The sequence below is a fragment of the Panthera onca genome, chromosome E3 (genome assembly GCF_046562875.1).
Source record: "Panthera onca isolate mPanOnc1 chromosome E3, mPanOnc1 haplotype 2, whole genome shotgun sequence".
Classification (NCBI taxonomy): domain Eukaryota; kingdom Metazoa; phylum Chordata; class Mammalia; order Carnivora; family Felidae; genus Panthera; species Panthera onca.
Window position 1 is genome coordinate 9,508,809 of NC_138354.1, and position 25,522 is coordinate 9,534,330.

Genomic DNA, 25,522 nt, shown 5'->3' on the forward strand with positions numbered 1-25,522 from the left:
GACACCCAACTGCTCAGCCAGTGAAACCTTCTTCACAGTCTGTCCCCTGTGTGTGGGTGTCCCCACACACCCAGGGTGTGCCTGTCACTGCCCGGCCCCCACGGCTGGGCGGACTTGTGGTGTGCCTTATCCACTTCTCATACCCAGGACCCATTAAAAAGCCGGCACAGAGCAGGCCATTCAGCTCCTGGAATAAATGAAGGCCATGCGTTGTAAAATCTATGAACACACCTGCCAGTTGGCGTGCTTTCTTGACCACCGGGAGGAGCTCCAGCCATGGATCAGAAGCCACGGCCCTCAGGTTGGGCAGGCGCCTCCGGGCTCAGGCACAGCCCTGTCCTTGTCCTGCCTTCCATGAGAGGGACTGACCCCTGCAAACTCCATTTCCTGGGCTTGCTCGCCGGTGGGTTCTGGCTAATCTAGTCCGTGGGAAGCCCTGACGGTACATGAGACAATGGGCAGAGGAGCTGGCCTCTTCTCAGGCCTCTGGCTTCGCATGCCAGTGCAGCCAGTGCCCGCCTCACCCCTAGGAGGAGGTCCTGCCAGGCAGCCCTCCTTGTTGGTCCCAGCCTGCAGCTGCTCCCTAGGGGCACGGTGGCTTCCTGCCATTGCCAAGCTCGCGGTTGTCCGAGCTGCCCGATTCCGCCTCCGGCTACCCCACCACCTTTGCTGCCCCTCCCCTGCTCCCCACACCCCGGCCACGTCGGGTCCCCACCACGTGTAGGTCGTCTGCCCCACTCAACCCAGATCCACCTCTCCCCTTCACCGTCACACCCCCCTCCTCCGCTGCCCAGCTCTGCTCTCTCCGGCCCCGGCCAGACCATGAAGAGACCACACACCACCGGCAGGTTGGAGGTTGTTTCTTTATACAAAGGTAATCAACACTATGGATCCATCAGCATTCTGCTGTGGCTCACGCGGCCCACCTCACCGCCCCTGGGCACAAGGTTGGGGCGGGGGCTGGGCCACTGCAGGGGAGAAATACTACACGGGCCTGGGGACTGCCCGGCAGGGCAGCTGGGAGCTCCCGAAGAGTAGACACAGACAAGCGGGCACTGGAACCAAGAGCACCACACACACAGGGAGGAAACGCAGAGTTAGGATTGGCCGCTGGCAGTCGCTGCCGACCCTCACCTCCCAGGCCTTCTCTGGGAGGCAGGGAGGCAGGGCGGCAGGTGGGAGGGGCCCCGGCCCGGAGCCCAGAAGCCTGGACGTGCCGCTACGAAAACTACGTGACTTCATGTGGCTGCAGAGCATCTCGCCCTCCAGGTCTGTAAACTGGTGACGCTAAATCGCACTTCACAAAGTTGTCGTGAGGATGAACGGGGTTGAAATAGGATATATATCAAAATACTCGACACAGAGCCTGGCACATAGAGGTGTTTGATAAATAATTTTTTGTCAAGAAAATCTTAGCTCAGCTCGGAGAGGACCTTCTTCAGAAAGCCAAGATGGGAGAGAACTTCCCTAGAGATTCTCTATCAGGGGATCAGGACCCTTGAGCACTCCTTGGAGCCCGCAGCCGCTGGAGCGGCCAGGGCCCCAGAATACACAGTGCCAGGGCAGTTGAGAGGGGTGGGGGGCTGGACCCCCAGGGAGGCACCCGCGGTAGCCGGGTAGACACCGGAGGAGTTAGGGGTTGTGCCAAAATGGTTCTGTACGTAACACAGGCCGGAGGCCGGCTGGTATGGAGGCAGGCTGGGCATGTGCCCAGGAGCGCAGGCTGGCCAGGGGGCTAGTTTCTGGCCACTGGCATGCTGCATCTGGGCGACAGGGTGGCTCGGGGACAGGTGAGGGTGGCCACTCTGCGTGGGGTAGGAGCCGGGCACAGGGTTCAGCCTGGAAAGGAACAAGAGAGAAAATGGTCATTCCCATGGTGATGCCAAGGCCCCCCAGCTATCATCGTACATGAGAAAAGCTTGGGATCACCGTACCACTTTATAGGACAACATGCTTTGGCCATTTTCTATAACTAGCTCTGAGCACCAAGTGGGGAGGAAGGTTAATCTCAGCCGGCCAGGAAATGCCCTGAGAGGGAAGCGCCCATTCACAGGCCTGCAGTGAGCCTGTAGGATGAAGGGACGCTGAGCTCCTAAGGCCACCTGAGGTGGAACCGCTCACAGACTATGCCACCCAGATGAGATGAAGGTGGGACCGGATCACGGTCATCAGTGTGCCTGTGGCCGGCTCAGCAATTGCACCCAAAGAGAACAGACCAACCTCTAAGGGAGGAAGGGCAGAAGGGCTCTAATGGGTAACACAGGGCTTGGGCCCAGGCCCTGTCTGCTGTGAGGTTTTCCACCTGTGGCTTCAGGAATGAAGACTCATAGCTCAAAGTCCCGGCCGGCAGGAACCATCGAGCCAGATGTCTGGAGCTGCCCATGCAGAGATTAAAGACCCCACCACAGACCATGTGGCTGGGACCACGAATGGAGACACAGCCTGAACTTCGGCGCAGTTCCAAATATGGACAATGATTGCCAATACCACTGATGTTTGTGGTGGATGATTGCACTGAATCTGTAGATATTTCAGTTAGAACTTGATTTTACGGGGTGCCTGGATGGCCCAATCAGTTAAGTACGTGACTTTGGCTCAGGTCATGATCTCATGGTTTGTAAGTTCGAGCCCTGCATCAGACTCTGTGCTGACGGCTGGGGCCTAGAGCCTGCTTCGGATTCTGTCTGTCTCCCTCTCTGCTCCTACACTGCTTGCACACACTCTCTCTCTCTCAAAAATAAACATCAAAAAAATTTTTAAAAAGAACCTGATTTTACAAATCAGCGGTTTAAGTATAGGAACAAAGCACTTAATGGCACTTCTGGGATTCTTAAGAATATAGAAGATTTGGGGGGGCGCCTGGGTGGCTCAGTCGGTTAAGCGGCCGACTTCAGCTCAGGTCATGATCTCTCGGTCCGTGAGTTCGAGCCCCGCGTTGGGCCCTGTGCTGACAGCTCAGAGCCTGGAGCCTGTTTCGGATTCTGTGTCTCCCTCTCTCTGACCCTCCCCTGTTCATGCTCTGTCTCTCCCTGTCTCGAAAATAAATAAAACGTTAAAAAAAAAAAAAAAAAAGAACAGAGGATTTGGGCCACCAGAAGTTCTGCAAGAGCCTCCAAGGACGCAAAGTTGTCCAGACCGCGTAACTGCCAAGACAAACACACATGTTGTCATGCCAGTGTCCCCGTCAGGCCATCTGAAACATCACTTTCTGTCCCGGGTGCCTGTACCAGGCCAGGATAACGAGGAACCGTATGCCATGCCATGTGAGGAACGCGGAAAGAACTGGGGGATCATCACCTCCCTGACCCGGATCTGTCTGCCGTGATGAAACAGAATCAGATGTACCACCCAAGTGTCCCAGTTACAGAGAGGCAGCTGCGCTTCAGCATGGGAGAACTTTCTCATTCATGATGAGCTCCCAGCCGGGAGGGGGGTGTAAGTTCATGCCGGGTGACCGCCCTCAGCTGTCTGAAAGGAGGGTTCCCTCACAGGGTGCAAGTCTGCACCCAAAGGCCCCTTAAGTCCCCTCTCGAGTTTATGAGAACAACAATGAAAAGCCTACAAGCCACAATACACCTAAATTTCAACACTCTCCCCCACATTTAGACCCCAGGGATCACCTGCCTGAAGCAAACTGGGTGCATGCGCATTTCTAGTTTTCCCAGTACTCCCCAGCAGTGCCCTCCCCTGCCAATGTCCCCTTTTTTAGGAAATGGCCAAAGGGCCCTGAGCTGGTGAAGGCCAGGGGCATCCACCTCCTGAAATCAGCTACAAAGAGCAGCTTCCAAGTCAACCGAAACCCTGCATGTAGGTCGGGCCAGAGCACACAATCTATTCCACAGCTGGTTGAAGGTAGAAAAGGGCCATTGGCAAAACATCTGAACTTCACAGTGAGTCGTTTCCTTTGGGGAGACCACTGAAGGAAAGAAAACTTCCTACATGGTAAAGTCTAAGCATGGAGGCAGCCACAGGCCAGAAGTGGGGAACAGTGGAAAGGGGATGAATTGGGCCTGGAAGAAGCGACCTTAGCTCGAGACTGGGCTCTCCTATCCCCCTGACACCTAGAGACTCTCGAACTCCTTGGTCCTCTTCTCTGGTAGGAAGGAGTGAGACTACATGGGCCTGGGCGGCTTGCCTGGCACCTTCCGTGGAGTGAGCCTGGACCAGAAGACTGGAAACCTCACCTCCTGCCCGGTGGCCAAGAAAACTCTGCCTCTCAGGCCCTGGGCTGTTTCACGTCCAAGCCACCTCATCAGCTGTGTGTGGACTGTCTGCTTCTTACCAGGGCTCCCTGCCAGGGCCCGGCTGGACCTGTGCAGGGTGCTCATCAGTGCGGAAGGCTGGTGACAACGCTAGATGGGGCCACTCCCTCCCACAGTCTGTCACAAGTCAGTCGGGATGACGTATGAAGGCTTTTCCCATTCCGGCTGGCCAGAGTCCCGAGTGCTCAGACGACATTTGTGCACGCGTGTTCTGGGCCCGGACCTGCCCACACCCTGGCCCTTTCTCCCATGATACTGAGCCAGCCACACTCTCTCCACAAGCCCTGGAATTGCTTCAAGAATAAGCTCCAAGAATTCTGCAACTTACTTCCGGTTGTGGGCTGCCCTTCTTTCGGCTGAAGAGCCCGAGATGTACTTGAACACCGAAATCCTCCTCATCAGGCTGAAGGGGAACTTCTGGTCGAGCTTCAGGGCCACTCGCTCTGAGAGGTCGATGGAGTAGCAGTAGGTGAGGCCATCTGAGGTCGACATATTAAGTGAAAGTGGAGGCAGCTCGAGGGAGGCGGGCCGGACACTCCTCACAGAGTACAGGTTCCCACGTTTATTCTGCAGGGGGATTAGCGCTCATTCTGCCACCAGCCTGAGCTCCGGGGGGACCAAGAGTTGAGTTTCTATTCCCTGCACCTCAGAGGGAACATGAACCAACCGTCGGGGGAGGCAGGGGGTGGGGGTGGGGGGGCAGATCGGTGCCGACACCTCACCCAGCCCATCCCTTGAGCCCTGTCTTTCCTGCAACCCGTCAAGCTGGCACACGCCTCTGTCCCTGCAGTTGGATGAGGCAGGAGGCTGTCCCAGCACCCTCTGGGAGGACTGACATCTTGTACTTTGTCCCCAAACAGAAGGCACCTTGCCTCAACGTGACCAAGTGAGCTTCACGTGGGCCTCTTCGGCAGCAATTTCCCCCACACTGTCACCGCCCCAAACAAGTGGTGTGACGGCACTCTGGCCGTCTGGCCCGTGTCAACCCACCACTGCCTAGGCAGTCATAAAGATTCAGCTTTTGTCCGTCTGTCCACCCATCCATCTTTTTGGCAAATGTTTACTGAACGTCTGTTACTTCCAGGAACTAAGAAATGAGGAGTGCCAGGCAAGGGGTAAGTCACTAGGGTAGGGTCAGTAGGGATAAGAAAGGGATTATCCGGAAGACCAGGCTGGGGACCCTAAGCTAGTCTAGGGAGATCAAGACGACTTTCTCTAGGAAGTGACATGCATGCTGAACCCTAAGTGGGGAGCAGCAGTAGCTGGGAGGGGGTGGGGATGGAGGGAAGCCTGTTAAGGAAGCACCGAGAACGTTCCTCAAGCCAGCGCTCCTCGCCGGAATGTGAGCAAGACAGTTCTTTGTGGGGCTCGACTGTTTCCCTCGGCAGCTCCGGCCACCGGCGACTAAGGGGCAGTAGCACCTAGTCTTTGTGACAACCAAAAATGCCCCCTGCGTGTTACTAAATTCTTTCAGGGAGGAGTACATCTCCAAATGCTGAGTTCCAGCATTAAGCGATGCTGTGAAGGAGTTCAAAGTCGTCGCGGCTGATGACTTCAGAACGACCTCAAAGGTCTGTTCTGCCTCTGACTCTGCGGAAGTCCCAATGCCAGACTGGTCCTCCCACCATAGATAACTGTGAGCCAGGATACAACATTTTACACACTTGCCTTCAGACTTTGAGCGGCAAACACTGCCAGACTGTGATACCTACGAAAAGGGAAACAATTAAGTGAGCCTCAAGATGGAACTGGCTTTCAGCCTGGAGGCACTTTCCAAACTACAGCATCCGAAGGGGAATCCAAGCAGAGAAGAGCATTTTTTTTTTTTTTTTCTGAATTGAAGAGATAGATAAAGAATTCAGAGAGGAAAAAGGGCCTGGGATTTCCAGATCAGAGTAATGGAGAGAAGGGAGGTGCTCTGGGAAGGAGCTCCAGAAACATGCATGGGGTTCCCCGAGTCTTTAGCTGAATGCCAATGTGCACACCCACAGGCCAAGACGCCTCAAGCCAGGCGAAGAACAGCTACTGAGCTACTGAGGGAACAACTCTCCGGGAGCTGTTCGCTTAACAACAGGGAGCTCACAGGGGGCAGGGACATGCTCGAGTTCTAACCACACAGGGGAAAGAGACCTCGCTGACACCAGGGCATTCAGACGAGACTCCCAGAAAGGTAATGCCTTGCCAAATAAATGAACTGCCTATCAGGAAAAAAATCAACACTTGTTAAAAAAAAGAAAAAAAACCCACAACTCGGCCCTGGATACCACAGCATTCGCAGTGTCCAGTATAAACTAAAAGATTACGAGACGCGTGAAGAAGCAAGAAAGTGGGTCCATTATCAGCAGGAAAATCTGTCAAAAACAGATCCAGAAATGATAGACATGATGGTGTTAACAGACAAAATGTTTTAAAATAGCTACTATAAATAGCTATTTTACAAACAGCCACTATACGGAAGTATATGAAGGGTTTAAAGGAAAACACAATGAAGGAACAGATGAAGAATCCCAATATGGAAATGAAAACTATATATATATATAAAAAAAAGAACCTCCTGAGCTGAAATATACAACATGAGGGGGAAAAAACCCAAGCAGATGGGTTTAACAGCTGGGCACACACTGAAGAAAAAGAGATCACCCAGCTGGAAGGCAATGGAATAGAAAATATCCAAACTGAAATGGAGAGGGGGAAGAAAGCTAAAAAAAAATACAAAATAAACAGAGCCTCAGGGACCCACTGAACAATACCAAGTAGTCTAACATATGTTTAATTGGCACTCTGGAAGAAGTGGGGAAAGTAGAAGAGAAAAAAATACTTGGAGACATAACGAGGATAATTTTTTTAGACTTGTATGAAAACCGTAAACTCACAGATCCAAGATCCAATGACCAACTACAAGCAAGGAAAACAAAGAAAATCACTCCAAAGGTACATGAAAATTAAACAGCTGAAAACCAATGATAAAAAACTGTGAAAGAAGCCAGAGGAAAACAACGAATTATATAGGGAAAACAATAAAAATGATTACTGCCTCCTCATGATAAAAGAATATTAACCAGGAGTAATGCAATGACATCTTTAAAAGTGAAAGAAGATCAGAGAAGGACAGAATTCTGTATGTGGTGAAATAAAGGCATTTTCAGAGCACTGAAAGCTGAGAGAATTTGTCACCAGTGTACCTACTGGGGGGTATGGGTATGAAGGGAGGTTCTTCAGGCAAAAGAAAAATGATACCAGATGGAAACTTGGATCCACACAAAAGAATGAAGAAAATTAGAAATGGCAAGTATGTGGGTAAACGCTGCTTTTTTAAATTAAAAAATATATAACTGACTGTTTGAAACAAAAGTAATAGCAATGTAGGGGTATCTGGGTGGCTCAGTTGGTTAAGCGTCCAACTTTAGCTCAGGTCCTGATCTCATGGTTCATGAGTTCGAGCCCTATGTCAGGCTCTGTGCTGACAGCTTAGAGCCTGGAGCCTGCTTTGGATCCTGTGTCTCCCTCTCTCTCTGCCCCTCCCCTGCTTGCATTCTCTCTCTCTCTCAAAAATAAATAAACATTAAAAACATTTTTTTAATAAAAAAAGGTTCAAAATAAATGAATTAAATTTTTAAAATAAGATAAATAAGAACTATGTGATCAATGTATATTTACCTACCCTAATAGCTTATAGAATCACACATTGAAAGAGATTTTAGAGGGTGCCTGGGTGGCTTAGGGGGTTAAGCAAACCACCCTTGATTTTGGCTCAGGTCATGATCTCACGGTTCATGAGTTTGAGCCCCGTGTCAGGCTCTGTGCTGCTTGGGATTCTCTCTCCCTCTCTCTCTGTCCCTCCCCTGCTCAAGCACTCTCTTGCTCTTAAATAAACTGAAAGAAAAGAAAAATATCTTAAGAATGTACCTTATTCAACCTCCAACACTAACCATTTCTAATGTTGAAGAAAGTAACCCACATGGAGGCACCTGGCACCTCAGCTGGTAGAGCATGAGACTCTTGATCTCGGGACTGTGAGTTCAAGCCTCATGTTGGGCATAGAGATCACTTAAAAAAATGTTTGGTTTTGTTTAATTTTTTTTTAACGTTTGTTTATTTTTGAGACAGAGAGAGACAGAGCATGAACAGGGGAGGGTCAGAGAGAGGGAGACACAGAATCCGAAACAGGCTCCAGGCTCTGAGCAGTCAGCACAGAGCCCGACGCGGGGCTCGAACTCACGGACCGCGAGATCGTGACCTGAGCCGAAGTCGGACGCTTAACCGACCGAGCCACCCAGGCGCCCCAAAAAATGTTTTTTTAAACAATAAAGAAAGGTAACCCACATTGTATTTTAGAATGCCCCTCCCCCCCCCACCCCTGCAACGGCCAGAATATTTATACAAGGGTTGTAAGGCTTATCCTAAGTTTTTAACCACCCATAGGACCCTGCCTGTCTTTAAAAAATTTTCTACTGGGGGCGCCTGGATGGCTCAGTCAGTTACGCGTCCGACTTTGGCTCAGGTCATGATCTCATGGTTCACGAGTTCGAGCCCCGTGTCAAACTCTGCACTGACAGCTTGGAGCCTGGAGCCTGCTTTGGATTCTGTGTGTGTGTGTGTGTGTGTGTGTGTGTGTGTGTGTCTTTCTCTCTGCCCCTCCCTGACATGCATGCAGAGAGAAAGAGCTCTCTCCCTCTCAAAAATGAACATTAAAAATAAATTTTAAATATTGTTTCTTCTGACAAAAAGACTAAACCCAACTCAACCCAACCCAAACAAACCTATTTCCTATTCCTTTCATGGAACATCTCCAGCTCATGGGCATCTCAGATTCTTCCCATGAAAACTCATGTCATAACTAGCCAAACGTAGGGTTTATGCCTCCATTTACGAGGAAGAAAAAACCTCAAGTCAGAATATTTCACTAACTGGCAGTGCTACGCTGGCACGAAAAGAAAGCTAGCTATGTTGACACTTTCCAGGCGGCAAAATTCTGGCCCAGAGAAGGGAAGTGACCGGCCCAAGACCACATGGGTTTCAAAGCTGAAGTTCAAACCTGGATTACCTACACCGGAGCCCGCGGCTCTACCTCCGCCCTCCGCCCAGACCCTCCACCGTGGTTCACCACTTGCCGTGTCACCACCCTACAGTTCCCTTCCGCGAAGGATACAGGTCAGCCCAATCCCAAGTCCGCAGACATTACTGAGGAAGGAGGTCTGGGGAATGAGCCAGGAGGCACAGAGCAGGAGCCACGGCACCAGCATCGAGGGCACAACCATGCCGAAGACCAGGGCCCTCCTCATGCGAGAGCGGACAGAGTTGACGCCCAGCATGGCAAAAGCCACTGGGGTGAAGCCTCTGGCATCCTCCACCTCCCCCAGCTTCGAAAGCGATGACACGGCTTCAAACGACAGGAAGATGATAGCAGAGAAGATGGCGAAGATCACGGTGAAGAAGCAATGGCGGACGGTGCCCACGGTTCTCTCGAAATTGCCAGCAAAGCGCCAGATGATGACAGCACCGCAGAGCAGGGAGATTGGATTCTCGTAGACAAAGATGTACGTCACCAGCCTGTAAACTGCAGAGGGGACGGACAGGGTTAGAGGCTTGACCGCGAGGGGCTCTACCGGAGGGAAAGCCAGGCTACAACCCACCGCGGGAAGGGGGAGTGGCAGGCTGTCAGCACCAGAGCAAATCAGCCAGGAGCCATGAAAGGCAGTGGGAGACAGCACTGAAGGACCCAAGACTCAAAGCAGAAGTGTGGCATCCAGTCCTCGCTCTCTTCCCCAGACCTGGAGCGAGTCTGTGACTGGCTTCCAAGTGGGGGGGAAAAAAAATGACACTTTTTAGCACGGGATGGTCTGGGAATTTGTTAACGTGCTTCATAATCCTTTTTAATTTTTTATTTTAGGTTTTAATACTGACCTATCTCACCGGGCAGTTTGAGGGTTAATTAATTGTAACAGCTTCAGGGTGGATTTGAGTGGGTATCACTTAACACTCTGTGTGCCAGTCTCCTCGGCTGTAATCCTGACCTCTCCTTCCATAGTGGCTGTTCAGAGAAGAAAAAAGGGACCGTGAATTATTTTGCACCTGCAACGATTATAAAACTATCACTAATAAAATATAGAACTCAGACATCTTTCTTCAAAGTGCGTACCCAACCTTACAGGTAGAGCAATGCTTTATGGCAGTAGGACAGCAAAGAATACTACTCCTATTTTTCTAAAAGCAGTCACTTCTTATGTACTTTTATGTCCCCCCAGGCCAAAACACTAAAGTGAAGGAGGGGACTGGTGAGGTAGTAGTAATACTGAACCTTGGAGGCCTAAAGGCTTGAAGTGGAATCTTGGCTCGGTCATGTCCAGGCTGGCTGAAGCTCAGTCAAGTCATGGGCCCTGCGAGCTTCGGTTTCTTCATTTAAAATGATAGCATTACATCTGAGGACTTCAAAGGTCTCTTATCTGTCAGATACTCACATGCCCAGGAACCCCACACTCAGAGAAGCTGTGAGCTAAAGGGAAAAAGGGGGAGCTCGGTTTACCCTGACATCTTAAATATCTCTGAGGATGCGCTCTGTGTATCCAGGGTGGTGGTGGGAGGCAACCATATACCTCAGGCCATCTCTATAAAATTTCATGATCTGATGAGTACTTTATGATTTGTTGAAACCATTCCAAGTATAAACTGAAATTCCAAGTATAAATGTGAAGATTCTACAAGTTACTCTATATGATTTGGGTATCATAATACACCCTCAAGGCTCCAGTTCCCAAACATCATACAATAATAAACCCGTGTTCCTGTCTCAATTGCAAGACTTAATAGCTCTGCGGTTCCCTATTGACGCCTGTTTCACCTAAATAATGGGGAATAACAAAGCCTACGTCACAGGATGGAGATTAAAGCTCATGAGTGTGTGCTTTGCAAAACAACAAAAGCTATACAAATTTCCCATTTTCCTCCCCAGAAAAGAACGGGGAAGAGACAAAGACTACGAATGTCTCTCATGAGCGGATGTTTATATTCAATCACCTAGAGAAAACAAACACCTTTCCCAAGGCACAAGATGCCTCCCCCCTCCCATGAGCTGGGAGTAGGGAGTCAGGATTAAGATACACGCAAGTAAGCAGAAGACGTTCTAAACCCCAAAGAGGCCAGGACGCTTATAGAGGGTGGCCACAGAGGATGCTTAAGTGTCCTGATGAAGGCGAGAGAGACATTTTTTTGCCAGTGGGGAGGTTAGGAGGTGTGTATGCGACGGGACAGGGAGAGGAAACAATCCTTCTCCTCGGAGAGCGAGCAATGGGTGAACGAAGCCGGTTTGCTAGGGAACGGGTGTGGGGCCTTAACCAGGCCAGTGGCGCCAGGGCAGGGTACAAATTCGGGTAGGTTAGGACTACAGATGGAGTAATGGGAAGATGGGACTCTGGAGGGACAACGACGCGGGAAACGGGACTGGTTCACAGGATGGGGAGAATGACGCTGCGGATGGAGTGGCCGGAGGCGTAGCCCGCGGCTCGGGCACTGGGAGCGCCGGGAGAGGTGGGAGGAAGAGGGCTGGCCCCCGCGGCCCGGCCCCGCCCCTGCTTGCTCACCTTGCCAGTTGCGCAGGGCCTCGGACCGCAGCGAGAGGCCCGAGGGCGCCAGGGGCGGCTGCAGCAGGAACAGGCGGGGCCCGGACACCAGCAGCGAGAGCAGCGCGGTGAAGAAGGTGGCGGATGGCACCTCGGGACACAAGGACCAGCTCCGAGACCCGGGCTCCGAGACCACCATGGCCGCCATCGTGCCTGCGCCACGCCTCGGCGCCGGCTGGTCCCGGGCTCCTTCCGCCTCCCTGCGGCTGTCTCCCCTGGCAACAGCGGCGGCGGTGGCCGGAAGCCCCGCCTCCTCACGGCCCCGCCCCGCGTCGAGCTGTCCAATCCGCTCGCGCCGCCAGCCTCCCGCGCGCGCTGGCCGCCGAGAGTCGGAGCAGCGCCCTCTGGCGTGCAACCCTGGGGCCCGCGCAGGTGCACTGCCGGGACCAATTGGGGGACGCGGGTTTGAATTCCATCGCCTCGTCTCCAGAGACTTAATGATTACAGTGTCTTGCGGTTTACAGAGCTCTTTCACTCACACGCACACGCGCACACACATGCACCTGCCTTATCTGTGCTTATCCTCATTATACCGATGAGGAAACTGAGGTCTAAGGAGGGCCCTGAGCAATTCAGTTGAGTAGCCGACAGAATTCGAACTCAGATCCTCCCACTACTAGGCCCATAATTGGCTGGGAGTACAGCCGGGGCGGCTTTCAGTGGCTGGATTGGAGAGGAAGGGGCAGGAGATGACGTTGGAAGCGTTAGAATGTAATATAAACACCTTAACCTTCAGGTCTATTTCAACTCTTCAAATCTGACAAGCGGCTTCTCCAGAGTACAGCTATTTTAGGTAGACAACTAGAATGTGTTTCCCTGATTCCAGATGCCCAAGAAGGTGAGGCAACCTGCCCGAGGTCACAAGCAGGAAGTGGTAGGATTCGGATTTGACTCTGGTTTACCAAGCTCCAATTTTCTGCCCTTTTCATTATTACCCCCTCCTATCCCGCCTACTGCTACCTGTATGTAAATTTGACTCGAAGCCACACGGGCTACTGAAAAAGAAACAATGCTTCGCTCTTTGTGCAGAACATTCATGTCCATTCTCTGGCCCTACTCTGCCCGCTCTGTAGTTCTGGCCCTGTCTGTGTTCCCATGGGCCTCAGGAAGAGAACCTGAGATTGTTTTTGTCCTTTGTGTTCAGTACTAAAATATAACCGTATAATTTTCCAGAGATTTTCTATATATACATATATATGTATATATGTGTGTGTGTGTATATATATATGTATACACACACATGTATACACACACATGTATATATGTGTGTGTGTATATATATATATACACACACACACACACACACACACACACATAGCAATGGGACACATTTAAATTTTTTTAAATGTTTATTTTTGAGAGAGAGAGTGAGATAAAGCATGAGTGGGGGAGAGGCAGAGAGAGAGAGAGGGAGACACAGAATCCGAAGCAGGCTCCAGACTCTGAGCTGTTAGTACAGAGCCCGACGCGGGGCTCGGACTCACAAGCTATGAGATCATGACCTGAGCCGAAGTCAGACGCTTAACTGACCGACTCACCCAGGCACCCCATCAATGGGACACATTTAAATGAACACTGGGTATATTTAACTCATGCTTCTCATGGTGCAGCAGTGGGCATAAAAATTAAGGTTTACTCAACAGGAAGCGAAATATGAATCAGGAGTGTGGGAACTTGGGCTGCTAGAATCAGGTCCAGGCCCTGAGAAGAGGAAGGGGGTGGTGGTCCCAGCTCCTCTGTGCCAGTCAGGCAGCCCTCGGAGTCCTGAGTCTACTTCTAGACACCGACCCTGAAAGAGAATGTAGGAAATTAGAGCTTGTCTAACCCAAAGGGACCAGGATTAGGAAGGAAGCAGGAGGGGTGGGCGGACTTCAAATCATATCTGACAAGGAACAATGAAAGGAACCAGAGAGATTTCTCTGGAAAAGCGTCAGGGGTCCTGACCACTGGCTTAACTATCTGGAGCTTTTTCCTGAAGGTGAGGGAGTAGGTTTATCCTGTGTCACTCCAGAGGGAAGGATTGAGAGAGAAAGGTGGAAATGACAGCGAGACCACGGGACACAAGGGAAACCTTTCTGACGGTTTGGGTTGTCCACCCATGAAATGAACTGCCTTGATCAGTAGTGAGCTCCCCGTCACTAGTAGTGTGCAAGCAGAGGCCATGTGGTGACTTGATGAGAATATTGAAGATATTCAAGCATCCACTTGGAAGTAGAAGTCGATGGCTTTTAAAATCCCTTTGGATACTCCCGTTCTGAGTCTCCACAAACACAAACACATATGGAGGGTTGATGCATTTACCACTTAGCGGGGGGTCCACGATAAGTGCATTTGGTCTCCTGGCAGAACGAGAGCTGTAGTGATGTCACATATCTTACAGTCAAGGGAGCCTCCAACAGTCTCCTGTCTCTCTGACTCTGCCTCCTCCTCATTTTCTCCCAATTATGCCTCCAGAAGACCCCAAGACCTTCTCTTAAGCTCAGGGGGTAGAGAACTGGCATGAGCCAAGAAGAGCTATCGTCAGCCTTGAGGATGGGGCCCGACTATGAATCATTTTTGTTCTACCCACTTTGCCCTTGGTCTACAGAGAGACTTCCGGGCCTCAAGTGTGCTCCCCAGGGACGCCTCTGTTCTACCAGGCATTCTCTTCCTGCTTGGAGAGTGTCTGGTTCTCCAGGTGCCAGACTTTGAGGCTGAGAGACAGAAAACACACACACACACACACACACACACACACACACACACACACGGAGTTTCTAGATCAAATCCATGAGCAAGTGCGATTGGGTGGTTTTTTACAAAAGTAAATCAGAAGGTGTTGCTGCTATGCTACAACTCATAAGAGCCTAGGTGCATCTGTGTCCTATTCCCTGCGAATCTTTCTCAGCTTATCTTTCTGCCAGTTTATATACCCTGGGGGAGCCAGAATAATGGCCCCCAAGGGTGTCTGTGTCCTAACCTCTGGATATCCATATCCTATCGATACGCTATCTCATGCAGCAAAAGCTAGTTTGCAGACGTGATGAAGTTAGGAGTCGAGGTTATCCTGAGCCCATGGAATCAGGAGGGTCCTTTTCAGGAGGCAGGAGGGCAAGAGGAAGAGAGGGTAAGGAGACAGAAGCAGGGGTCAAAGCTATGGGCTTTGAAGGTTGAGGCAGGGGCTGCCGGCCAAGGAATGAGTCAATCTCTAGAAGCTGGAAAAAGCAAGGAAACTGATTCTCCCCAAGAGTCTCCAGAAGGAACACAGGTCCGCCCACACCCTGCTTTTAGTCCTGTAAAGTCCATTTCGAACTCTGAACCCCAGAACTGTCAAGACTATAAATCTGTGGGGTTTCACTCCAGTCTTAAAATTGTGGTAAAATACGCTTAACCCTTACCATCCCGGCCATTTTTAAGTGCACAGTTTGGAGGGTGTTAAAAACATTCACACTGTTGTGCAGCCCTCACCACCATCCGTCTCCAGACCTGAAACTCTGTATTCAATGGAGCACTAAGCCCCGGTTCCCCGGCTCCATGCAGCCCCCGATAACCACCCTCTACCTTCTGTCTCCATGATTTTGACTACTCTAGGGACCTCATAGAAGTGGAATCATACAGTGTGTGTGTGTTTTGTGATTTGCTTATTTCACTGAGCCTCATGTCCTCGAGGCCCATCCATGTTGTAGCAGGTGTTAGAATGTCCTTCCTTTTTTAAGGGTACATGATATTCCATTCTCTGTATATACGAAATTTTCTCCGGGTCCAAGAGGACGGACACTTGGGTTTGCTTCCACCTTGTGGCTATCGTGAGTAATGCAGCTAAGAACCGGGGCGTACACATCCCTCTTTGAGACTTAGCTTTTAATTCTTTCGCATAGATACCTGGAAGTAAAACTGCTAGATCACATAGCAGTTCTCTTCTTAATTTTTTGAGGAACTGCCATATTGTTTTCTGTGGCAAAAGCACCAGTTTACATGCCGACTAACGAAGAGCAGGGGCTGGTTCCACTTTCTCTGCATCCTCATCAATGCTTGCTATTTTCTGGGGTTTTTTTGGTGTTTTGTTTTGTTTTGCTTTGTTTGTTTTGTTTTGTTTTGATAGTAGCCATCCTAAGGGGTGTGATGTGGTCATTTGTGTTGCTTTTAAGACCCTGAGTTTGTAGTAATTCAGTAATGTAGCAATTAACTCTTATAGCGGCAACAGGAAATGAATGCATTCCCTCACTCACTACACTGGTTTTCCTTCTGTTTTTCAAAGAGGCCAAGGCCTTTCTCGCCTCAGGGCCTTTGCACCTGCTCTTCCACTGCTGAAACGTTCTTCTCCTGGCTCCTAGTATGGTGGTTTCCTTGCTAGCCGTCAAGTCTCCAGCTCGGATGCTCCTTCGGAAGGGCCTTCCCCAGGTCCCAGATTCTCCCGGTTACTTCTTTGTTTGGTGTGCTTGCTGCTGTCCCAAACTATCTTGCCTATTCTCATCTTTCCTCCTCTGTCACTGTCACTAGACTGTGAGGTCCCTGAAGGCAGAGACCTGCTCTATGGCCTGGTACCTGGAGTAGATCCTGGGACATAGTGGGTGCTCAGACACACTTTTTAGTCCCTCCTCTGCACAGCTGGTGTCCTTGGGTGGGGAAGAAATGGTTGTTTGAGGAGCTGAGAAACAAGGACCAGATGCCTCACTTTGCACAGCTGAGACAGCTCTGGGACCAGGGCTAACCACCCATCTTGGCGGGTTGGGGTGTCCTGGATTTGCCGCCCCCCATCCCAGGGCACGTCTGCAAAAGGCACAGAATGATTTGCAGGGCTCCCTAGGGCTGGGGGCGGGGCGGGAGGCTGGGGAGCTGCACCAGGGGCGCGGGACATCAGGTCCCTGGGGGGACCTCCCAAGGCGTCCCAGCCTCTCAGCCCGAGCGCACTGAGTAGCGCAGCTCCTTGTTGCCCCGCACTTGCCTCTCTTGCCTCGTCAGTTGCTGGAGGATGGCGGAAGGGCAGAACGACGTGGGTGGCCAGTTCCCGACTTGAGCTTGGTTTCACCGCCCTGGGGCCTCCGAGCCACGTCCTTACTGCCCTCTGGTGGACAGCTCCGTGCAGGGCTCCTCTAGGATGGAGAAAAGGCCCGGTCCCAAAGCAGAATGCTGCCACCTGCTGGCTGTCCCGGGAAGCGGCCCTCATCCAGACAGTTTAATCCCGTAACAGTTGAGTAGTCCTGTTTAGGTCCCAAATCTTGGACGGCAACACCCCAAGGTAAGGTAACTGCAGCCTGCCGTGGCACTCATTTGCCACACCATCTCTCCCCAGTTCTCTTGTTCCACATTCACAGGTTGGGGGCACCCAGCAGCAAGCCTGGTGCCTGAACACACATCTCCCCTCCGCTTCCCCTGCCCCCCCCCCCCCCCCCCCCGACTGAGGACGGAAAGCCAGTTCCCTCCCACCCCCTTCTGCATGGCATCCAGGTTTCTACAGTGATCTTCAGGATCTCCCCCAGCACTGGGCTTCAGTGCGTCATGGAATGTGAGGTGGGCAGGAGCCAAATTGTGGAAGCCCTCCCAGGCTGCGGGGGTGTGTGTGTGTGTGTGTGTGTGTGTGTGTGTGTGTGTGTGTGATGTTATCTCCTGACCGCTGCAGTTTACAGGGGTTAAGCTGGGGCAGTCATGACCCATTCATGCTTTAGAAAGGTTGGGGAAATGAGCACTGTTCACATTGCTGAGAGGATTGAAAATTGGTACAATTTCTGGGGAAGGAAATTTCACAACATTTTGCAAAATGACGAACGGGCATATCTTTGAAGCGGCAATTCCACCTCTAGTATTTTGAGCGACAGATGTAAAGTGGAAAATGTCTTATGCGTTGTGGTGTTGGCTGCAATGACAAAATGGAGACATCCTGATGTACACTGCCATAGGAATTATTAATAAATGACGGTCTGGGGGCTCCTGGGTGGCTCAGTCGGTTGAGCTTCCAACGACTTTGGCTCAGGTCATGATCTCACGGTCTGTGGGTTCGAGCCCCGCATCGGGCTCTGTGCTGACAGCTCAGAGCCTGGAGCCTGCTTCGGATTCTGTGTCTCCCTCTCTCTCTGCCCCTCCCCCACTTGCGCTCTGTTTCTCTCTCTCAAAAATAAATAAAAACAAAACACTTAATTTTTTAAAAATGTTATCAGTGATTTTTTTTAATTAAAAAAAAATTTTTTTGGGGGGGGCACCTGGGTGTCTCAAGTCGGTTGAGTGTCGGACTTCAGCTCAGGTCATGATCTCACACTCTGTGGGTTCGAGCCCTGCGTCGGGCCCTGTGCTGACAGCTCCGCTTTGGATTCTATATCTCCCTCTCTCTCTGCCCCTCCCCTGTTCATGCTGTCTCTCTCTGTCTCAAAAATAAATAAACATTAAAAAAATAAATAAATTACGGTCTGGCCCTTCAAAGGAATACTCTATACGGTCCTAAAAACAAAATGTAACAAAAAACCGAGGAAGCTATATATCAATATGGAATGATATCTAAAATATTTTGCAGTGTGGGAGGAGCAAGGTTAATGATTGGAAATAGTGTGCTACCATAAAGATGCTAGGGGATAAAAATTCATTTTTTTCAATGCTAAATCATCACGGTGGTTTCAAACTCCCCAGGGTTGGCTGAGGCCCCCACTGAGACAGCATGGCACACTAGTTTTCCTCCACAATCGTGCTTCCTTCCTTTCCCTAAGTGCTGATCCCCAGAGCACTCTGCCAATAAATATTAATCTTTATCTCAGAATGTGCTTCCTGGAGAGCCCAAACCTGTAACAGCACCACTTGAATGTTACTGGAGGTCACCAGTTTTCCAACGTGGCTCTCTTATTTGATACTCCTGCCAGCGGTAACTAAGAGTTCCAACTGCTTCCCGTCTTTGTCAACGTGGGTGTGCATTCATTTTAGTGTTAATTATCTCTCCACGATGACTAGGGGCAGTGAGCATCTTCTCAAGAGCTTGTTGGCCATTCTGTGGAATGCTTGAATACAAATAAAATATTTAAAATGGGAGGGGGGAGGGACTCCTGGGTGGCTTGAGTGGGTTGAGTGTCCAACTTGTGATCTTGACTCAGGTCATGATCTGGTGGTTCGTGAGTTTGAGCCCCACATCAGTCTCTGCGCTGACAGTGTGGAGCCTGCTTGGAATTCTCTCTCTCCCCCAAAGCAAGGAAACTTAAAACAATAAAAACGGGAAAAAAGGAGGTGACTTTGGTTACTGTGTGGCAGGGACAAGAGTAAAAATAGGGGGTCCCATCAGTAGGTAGCGCAGTGTCCTAGAGAAAGATGACAATGGTCAGACATATGGTAGCAGTGGGGACGGAGAGAGGAGGATGGGTTTGGAGTATAGTGTGGAGGCAGAGCCCATGAGATGGTTGACAGAGTGGGTTTGCAGAGTGAGAGAAAGGGAGAGATCAAGGGGGAGAATCCTTCAAGGCGCCCCTTGAAGATCTGGGGACAAGGAGGGGGAGAGCAACATTAGGGGAGTGGTAGAAATCATTCTGGAGGAGAGGAAGGATCGGGAGACCCTGAAAGGGCAGGGAAGGCGTTGGGGGCAAGGGGGCAGGATGGATGAAGAACGAGTCTGGACAAAGTTATAGTAATCGAAATGGTGTGGTACTGGCCTAAGGACAGGCATGGGGACAATGGAATAGAATAGAGAGCCCAGAAATAAACCCTCACATACGTGGCCAGTGGATTTTCAACAAGGGTGCCAAGACCCACGGGCAACTTTCCCTGATGGAAGGATAATCTTTTTGACAAACGGTGCCGGGAAAACTGGATACCCACACGCAGAAGAGTGACGTCAGATCCTCATCTTGTACAAAAAGAAAAAAAAAAAAAAAAGATACACAAAAATGAACTCAAAATGGATCAAAACCCTAAAACTATAAAACTCTTAGAAGAAAACATGGCAGGGGGGGAATCTTTATGACTTTGAATTTGGCAATGATTTCTTGGATGTGACACCAAAGGCACAGGCAATAAAATAAAAAAGAGATACACTGAACTTCATCAAAATGAAAAACTTGTGCATCAAAGGACCCTACGAAGAGGATGGAACGGGAGAAAACTCTCTGAAGAAAATACACGTGTAAATCTTTGTGACTTTTGATTAGATATGGGTTTCTTAGTTTTGACACCAAAAGTACAAACAACCAAAGAAAAATATAGACAAGGCGAACATCACTGAAATTAAGAACATTTGTGTGTCAGAGGACATCATCCAGAAAGTGAAATGATACAATGGTAGAAATGTTTGTAAGTCACAAATCTGGTAAGGGTCTAGGATCCAGAATATATAAAGAACTGTCATAATTCAACAACAAAAGGGCAACCCAACTGAAAAATTGGGCAAGGGATTTGACTGAACACTTCTCCAGAATAAACGCAGGCTCAACATTATTAATCATTTAGGAAATGCAAATCAAAACTGTAGTGAGATACCTCTTCATACTCAGTAGGATTTCTAAATTGAAAGGAGGCGGGGAGGGGGAGAGGAAGGGAAGAAGGGAGGAAGGAAGGAAGGAAAAAATGACAGAGTTAGTGAGGGTGTGAAGAAGCTAGAACCCTCATACACTGCCGTGGAGAATGTAAAATGGTGACATTACTATAAAACAATGGCAGTTTTTCAAGAAGTTATTCATAGAGTTATCAGATGGTTCAGCAATTCGAATCCTATGAATATACCCAAGGGAAGAGAAGGCAGCTATTCAAACAAAAATGTGCACAGGAATGTGCATAGCAATATTATTCATAATTAGCCCCCAAGGGGAAACAACCCAAATATCCATCAACTGATGAATGGACAGATAAAATGTGGCATGTACATACAGAGAAATATTTGTCTGTAAAAAAGAATGATGTGCTGGGCCACTTGGGTGACTCAGTTGGTTAAGTGACCGACTTCCGGCATCGGGCTCTGTGCTGACAGCTCAGAGCCTGCTTCAGATTCTATGTCTCACTCTCTCTCTGCCACTGCTCGCGCTCTGTCTCTCTCTCTCTCTCGAAAACAGGTAGACATTAAAAAAAAAAAAAAAGAACGATGGACTGACACATGCTACAACACAGACGAACCTCGAAAACATGTGCACTGAAAGAAACCAGTCCAACAGGAGCACAGATCACATGGTTCTATTTGTATGAAACGCCCAGTGTAAGCAAATCCGTAGAGATAGAAAATACATTAGTGGCCACCAAGTAGTGGGGGGAAAGGGGAATGGGGAAGGAGTGCTGATGGGTATGTGTCTTTTTGGGGGGTGGTAAAAACGTTCTAGGGGCGCCTGCATGGCTCTGTTGCCTGAGGTCCGACTTTGGCTCAGGTTATGATCTCATGGTTCATGAATTCAAGCCCCACATCGGGCTCTTTGCTGACAGCTCAAAACCTGGAACCTGCTTCAGATTCTGTGTCTCCCTCTCTCTCTCTGGCCCTCCCACACTTGCGCTCTGTCTCTCAAAAAAATGAATAAATATTAAAAAAAAAATAGAAAGAAAGAAAGGCCAGATGACAGCAGCTGTCTGGTAGAGGAGTCCCGGGTAGAGAGGACCAGGGAGACTCCTTTCTTTTTTTCATTTTTTCTTAATGTTCATTTATTTTTTGAGGGAGAGAGACAGAGCGTGAGCAGGGAAGGGGCAGAAAGAGGGAGACACAGAATCCGAAGCAGGCTTCAGGCTCCGAGCTGTCAGCACGGAGACCAATGTGGGGTCAAACCCATGAAGGGTGAGATCATGACCTGAGCCCAAGTCGGACACCTAACCTACTCAGCCACCCAGGCGCCCTGACCAGAGAGACTCCTGATTCAGTGCATAAAGGTCAGCGTACTCCACGGAGAATGATGGAGAAGGGTGGAGGGTGTGTCTGGAGGACGGAAAAGATCCCACCTACTCTGTTATAGCCACCACTGTTTTTACCCTAAATTACACCACCGCTAACAGTCAGACGTCCTTCATAGGAGTTTATTCCTAGAGTTTGTGATGGGGCAGTGGGGGAGGGGGGGTGGGGTGCATCAGCTTTTGAATCAGAATACCTGAATTCAAGGGGATAATGAGATTCACCTCCCAAATCTGTGAAGAGGAACAAACAAGTTAATATTTGTGGAAGTTGTATAAAGTAGTATACAAAAATAATTGACCTTAATTACTTCCTACCTCTGTGTGTCCCTCCTCAGGACCACGAGCCATCCCAGACTCTGCATTCCCTGGGCTTCTCTCTGCCTCTTCCTGGCATCCCCGCCCCAGCAATTCCCACTGAGTTGTCTTCATTTGGGCCACCGTTATCTCTAGGGGCTTCCCAAGTGGCCTCCCTGCCTTTGGCTGTTTCCTGGAAGGGAACAGGAAGGACACAGGCATTGGAGCCAAGCCCATGATGGCTTGAATCCACAGCTGGGGATTTGACTTAATCCTTTTAGCTTTAATGTTCTCAGCTGTAGAATGTGCACAGTAAGGCTTCCCTCAAAACATTACAAGCAATGTATGTAAGACACCTGGCAAGACAAGTGAGCGATAAATTATAGCTATTATTACTGACCCCACCCCACGCACCCCACCGGTGCCAGATCAATCTCTCCAAAAAACAGGTTGGGCTCAGAATCCAGCTGTGGCCGCTCATCGGCAGGAAAGGGAAGTACAAACTCCTCGCTTGGGAAGTGTGGACCTAAAGGAGAAATCGAGAGACTGCCTATCACACCGGCCAAGGCATCAAGACTGGCTGGAGGCATCCGGGATGTGAGTAAGCCCGGGGAAATGACAGAGGTCAACCTGATCGCGTAGGGAGAGATTCAGACCTTGGAGAAACAAGCAAACTAAGGAGAGAAGAGGAAGCAGAACGATGACGTGGTGTGTGCATTCTTCTGGCAACTAGAGTGAGGAAAGCCGAGCACACAGAGCGAACCGGGGGAAAAAAAGGAAAGATGGACCCAGGGCCCGCCACCGCGGGTTGCCCTGGCAACAGACTCCGCCCCCACCGCGCGCCACCAGAGTCCTAGGGGATCAACACTGGGGCGCCTTCCCCTTTTCTCCCGCTTCCCTAAGGATTTGCGGGGGAGGGGGGTGCGGGGGAAGAACTGGGGGAAGGGTTTGTGCTGCAGACCCGCCTCCAGGCTACGCAGCTGGCCTAAAATCCTGGAATTGCACGTCGGTGACGTCGGCCTCTTCTGTCTTTTGGCTTTGCTACCAGGAAGGAATCACATTCCTGTGAAAGGCAAAGCAGGGAACGGGGGAGCGGGGAGGGGCGGGGGAGGGGCTGAGTGGACCCCCCCCCCCCCCCCCCCCCCCGGGGGCACTGCCCCGGGATCCTGCAATCTCATGGGCCTGGGCTGCCACCTCCCTGGGGAGTGGGAATAGGGGCAAGGGTCCATGGCAGTAACAAAGAGAAGACTTCTATGAAGTCAGCAGCTACAAATGTGAGTACATAGAGGCACATAGAAAATACTCCTCCGGTCTTAAGCTTTTCGCCCAAATCACAAATTCTTCTTCCCGAAGCACCCCGTAATGTCTCTTAAGTGAAATCTATCCCCCCTTCCCTGGACTTGGGGAGCATTCGGCTGCCCACTTGGGACTTGGACGAGTGACTGGTCTTCACTGGGCTCAGTTTCCTCATCTGAAAGATACCTACTCCCCAAGGGTTTTTTTCCCCACTGCTCTTGTTTCTTTCCAAGTGGCGGGAGCTTTTTAGCATGGCCCTCCTGACTTTCCTCTGTCTGTTCACTTAATTCTGGTTCAGGGAAGTTGGAATAACTTATTTGCCTGGAAAGTTTGTGAGGTTTCTCCCCCGCCCCCTTTGCCTTTGCTTGAGAACCTGTTTCTTCCCTTGGAGCGTGTTCTCCGCTCCCCCATGAGCAGGGTCGCCCCTACAGGCCTGCCTCTTCCAGCAAAGCAACGGCTGGGCAGTAAGGTTTCCAAGTCTGGCCTTTTCTGTCCACAGTCCCTTGTCGGCTCTCATGCCAAGCTGCGGTCCTCAATCTAGCCTATATTGGTAACAAAGGAATCATTTTGATTGTCTATGTGTTGGCTCAGCTGTCCCGTGCCCTAGTTCAGAACTCAGGGGAGAAAGAGGGTTCTGTTTATTGGCCTTGTGGTAGATTGTGTTATTGTTCCAAATATTCAGTTCTTCCCTGTGAGAAGATGATTCCCTCCACCGCCAACAAAGCCTGCCTTGATTATTTATTTATTTATCTAATTTTGTTAATGTTTATTTTTTGAAAGAGAGAGAGAGAGAGCACAAGCAGAGGAGAGGCAGAGAGAGGGAGACACAGAATCCGAGCTGTCAGCACAGAGCCCGAGGTAGGGCCCGAACTCATGAACCGTGAGATCATGACCTGAGCTGAAGTCAGAGGCTTAAACGACTGAGCCACCCAGGCGCCCCTTGGTCATTTATTTAATATGGCTAACAAACCATGTGAGTAGGAGTCACATGGGCCACTTCCCAGAAGAAGTCCTAAGAGCCGGTGCTCTTGCACCATTGTTCTCTGTCCTCCTTCTCTGTCTTGAGCCTTGTTTGTTGTCCCAGATACGAGCTGCTCTGCCAGCCTGGGACATGTGAGCACAGCTGGGACTGATGCTAGAATACATGTAAAGTGAGCAAGAAATCAACCTTTACCTTCTTCTGTAGGCTGCTGAGATTGAGGGGCGGCCGTGGTAACATAGTAGTGAATACTGACCTACACAAAAATCGGTGCCTGAAGTAAGTACAAAAATCTAAAAATAAGAGGCATTGGCATGGTCCGGATGGAGGACCGCGAGGGCGCTGTCATTCACGATTGGGAAAGTGGCAGTCCTGTTGTGCAATGGCAAAACCTTCGTTAAAAGTCTCATCTGAGACAACTTGGTAGGGAGATAATCCGGCTAGTAAGGTTTGGGCTTTCGATACAGAAATGGGAAAACAGAGTTTTGGTAGCATGGGGTGCTGGTGGTTGGTTGCCCTTGAAAAAAAAATCATGAAGCCAACTAAATATTTTTGCAAGCCATGGCGCCAAAAGAACCATTAATCTGAACTAAAAGAGACAGCGACTGGTTCAACACTTGAAATTACTTTTGGGTCTCCCAACGTTTTACAGGCAGGGAGCTAGATGAGAAAGCAGCTCAGCCTTCATGGGGAACACACAGTCCGTTGTCTGTTTCAGATACGGCCATTGGGTGTAATGGTTTAGAGTGGACCCACACGCCACCGGGAATCGCTGGGGCGAGCTAAGTAATTTCCCCCAATCCCGGGTAGGCAGCCTTTCATCTTTCCCCTACCTGAGACCGTTGGATGTGGTTAACCTTTTCCGGTTCTCCTATTGTGTGTGGGTAAATATCGGGGAGGGGGCGGGTGTCTGGAAGTCGAAGCATTTCCCCCACTCCCTGGTAGAGACCTTTTGCAAGGTATCCCCGGGGGAGGGCGGGGTTTAGAAGCACTTATTAAAAGACGTGATCATTAAATTAAACGTCACCTTCTTTAGCATTACATCAGCAACGTTAGCAACTTGAGGGCAAGTTCCATCCCATTCTTATGGCCCAGTGCTGGCAAGAGTTCCGTGTTTCTCAATGATTGACAGGTCTTCAAGCAACACATATCTACCTCCACGGTCACTTTCTGAGATGTTGCCAATTGCTCTCTGGGTCAATGTGTTATTGACCCAGATACCAATAACACATGACCCAATAACACATGACTTCCAGAGAAACAAA

The 25,522-nt window shown here is 50.1% G+C and overlaps 1 protein-coding gene and 1 long non-coding RNA gene across 3 annotated transcripts; both read right to left on the minus strand.

Moving 5' to 3' along the window:
* Positions 1-845: 845 nt before the first annotated feature.
* RHBDD2 (rhomboid domain containing 2) lies at positions 846-12,102 on the minus strand. The gene is made up of 4 exons (XM_060649227.3): positions 11,840-12,102; positions 9,412-9,819; positions 4,591-4,741; positions 846-1,839 (listed from the first exon to the last, which is right to left on the minus strand). The coding sequence occupies exons 1-4, from the start codon at positions 12,024-12,026 to the stop codon at positions 1,482-1,484; spliced, it is 1,104 nt and encodes a 367-aa protein (XP_060505210.2). The 5' UTR covers positions 12,027-12,102; the 3' UTR covers positions 846-1,481.
* Positions 12,103-21,022: 8,920 nt separating this feature from the next.
* On the minus strand, positions 21,023-23,033 carry LOC132689802 (uncharacterized). Of its 2 annotated transcripts, none has more exons than XR_009615152.3 (3): positions 22,397-23,033; positions 22,004-22,175; positions 21,023-21,919 (listed from the first exon to the last, which is right to left on the minus strand). It is a non-coding gene; the product is annotated as an uncharacterized LOC132689802 (long non-coding RNA). The 2 variants fall into 2 exon arrangements; XR_009615151.3 differs by having other exon boundaries at positions 22,383-23,033.
* Between the last annotated feature and the right edge of the window lie 2,489 nt (positions 23,034-25,522).

Bases quoted from the DNA above. Each gene is read 5' to 3' on its own strand.
- RHBDD2 (XM_060649227.3), bottom strand. From the start codon at position 12,026: ATGGCGGCCATGGTGGTCTCGGAGCCCGGGTCTCGGAGCTGGTCCTTG. The intron at 9,820-11,839 runs GTGAGCAAGCAG...TCCCCTCTGCAG, and splicing joins GGCCCTGCGCAACTGGCAAG to TTTACAGGCTGGTGACGTAC. The intron at 1,840-4,590 runs GTAAGTTGCAGA...GTTCCTTTCCAG, and splicing joins AGGGCAGCCCACAACCGGAA to GCTGAACCCTGTGCCCGGCT.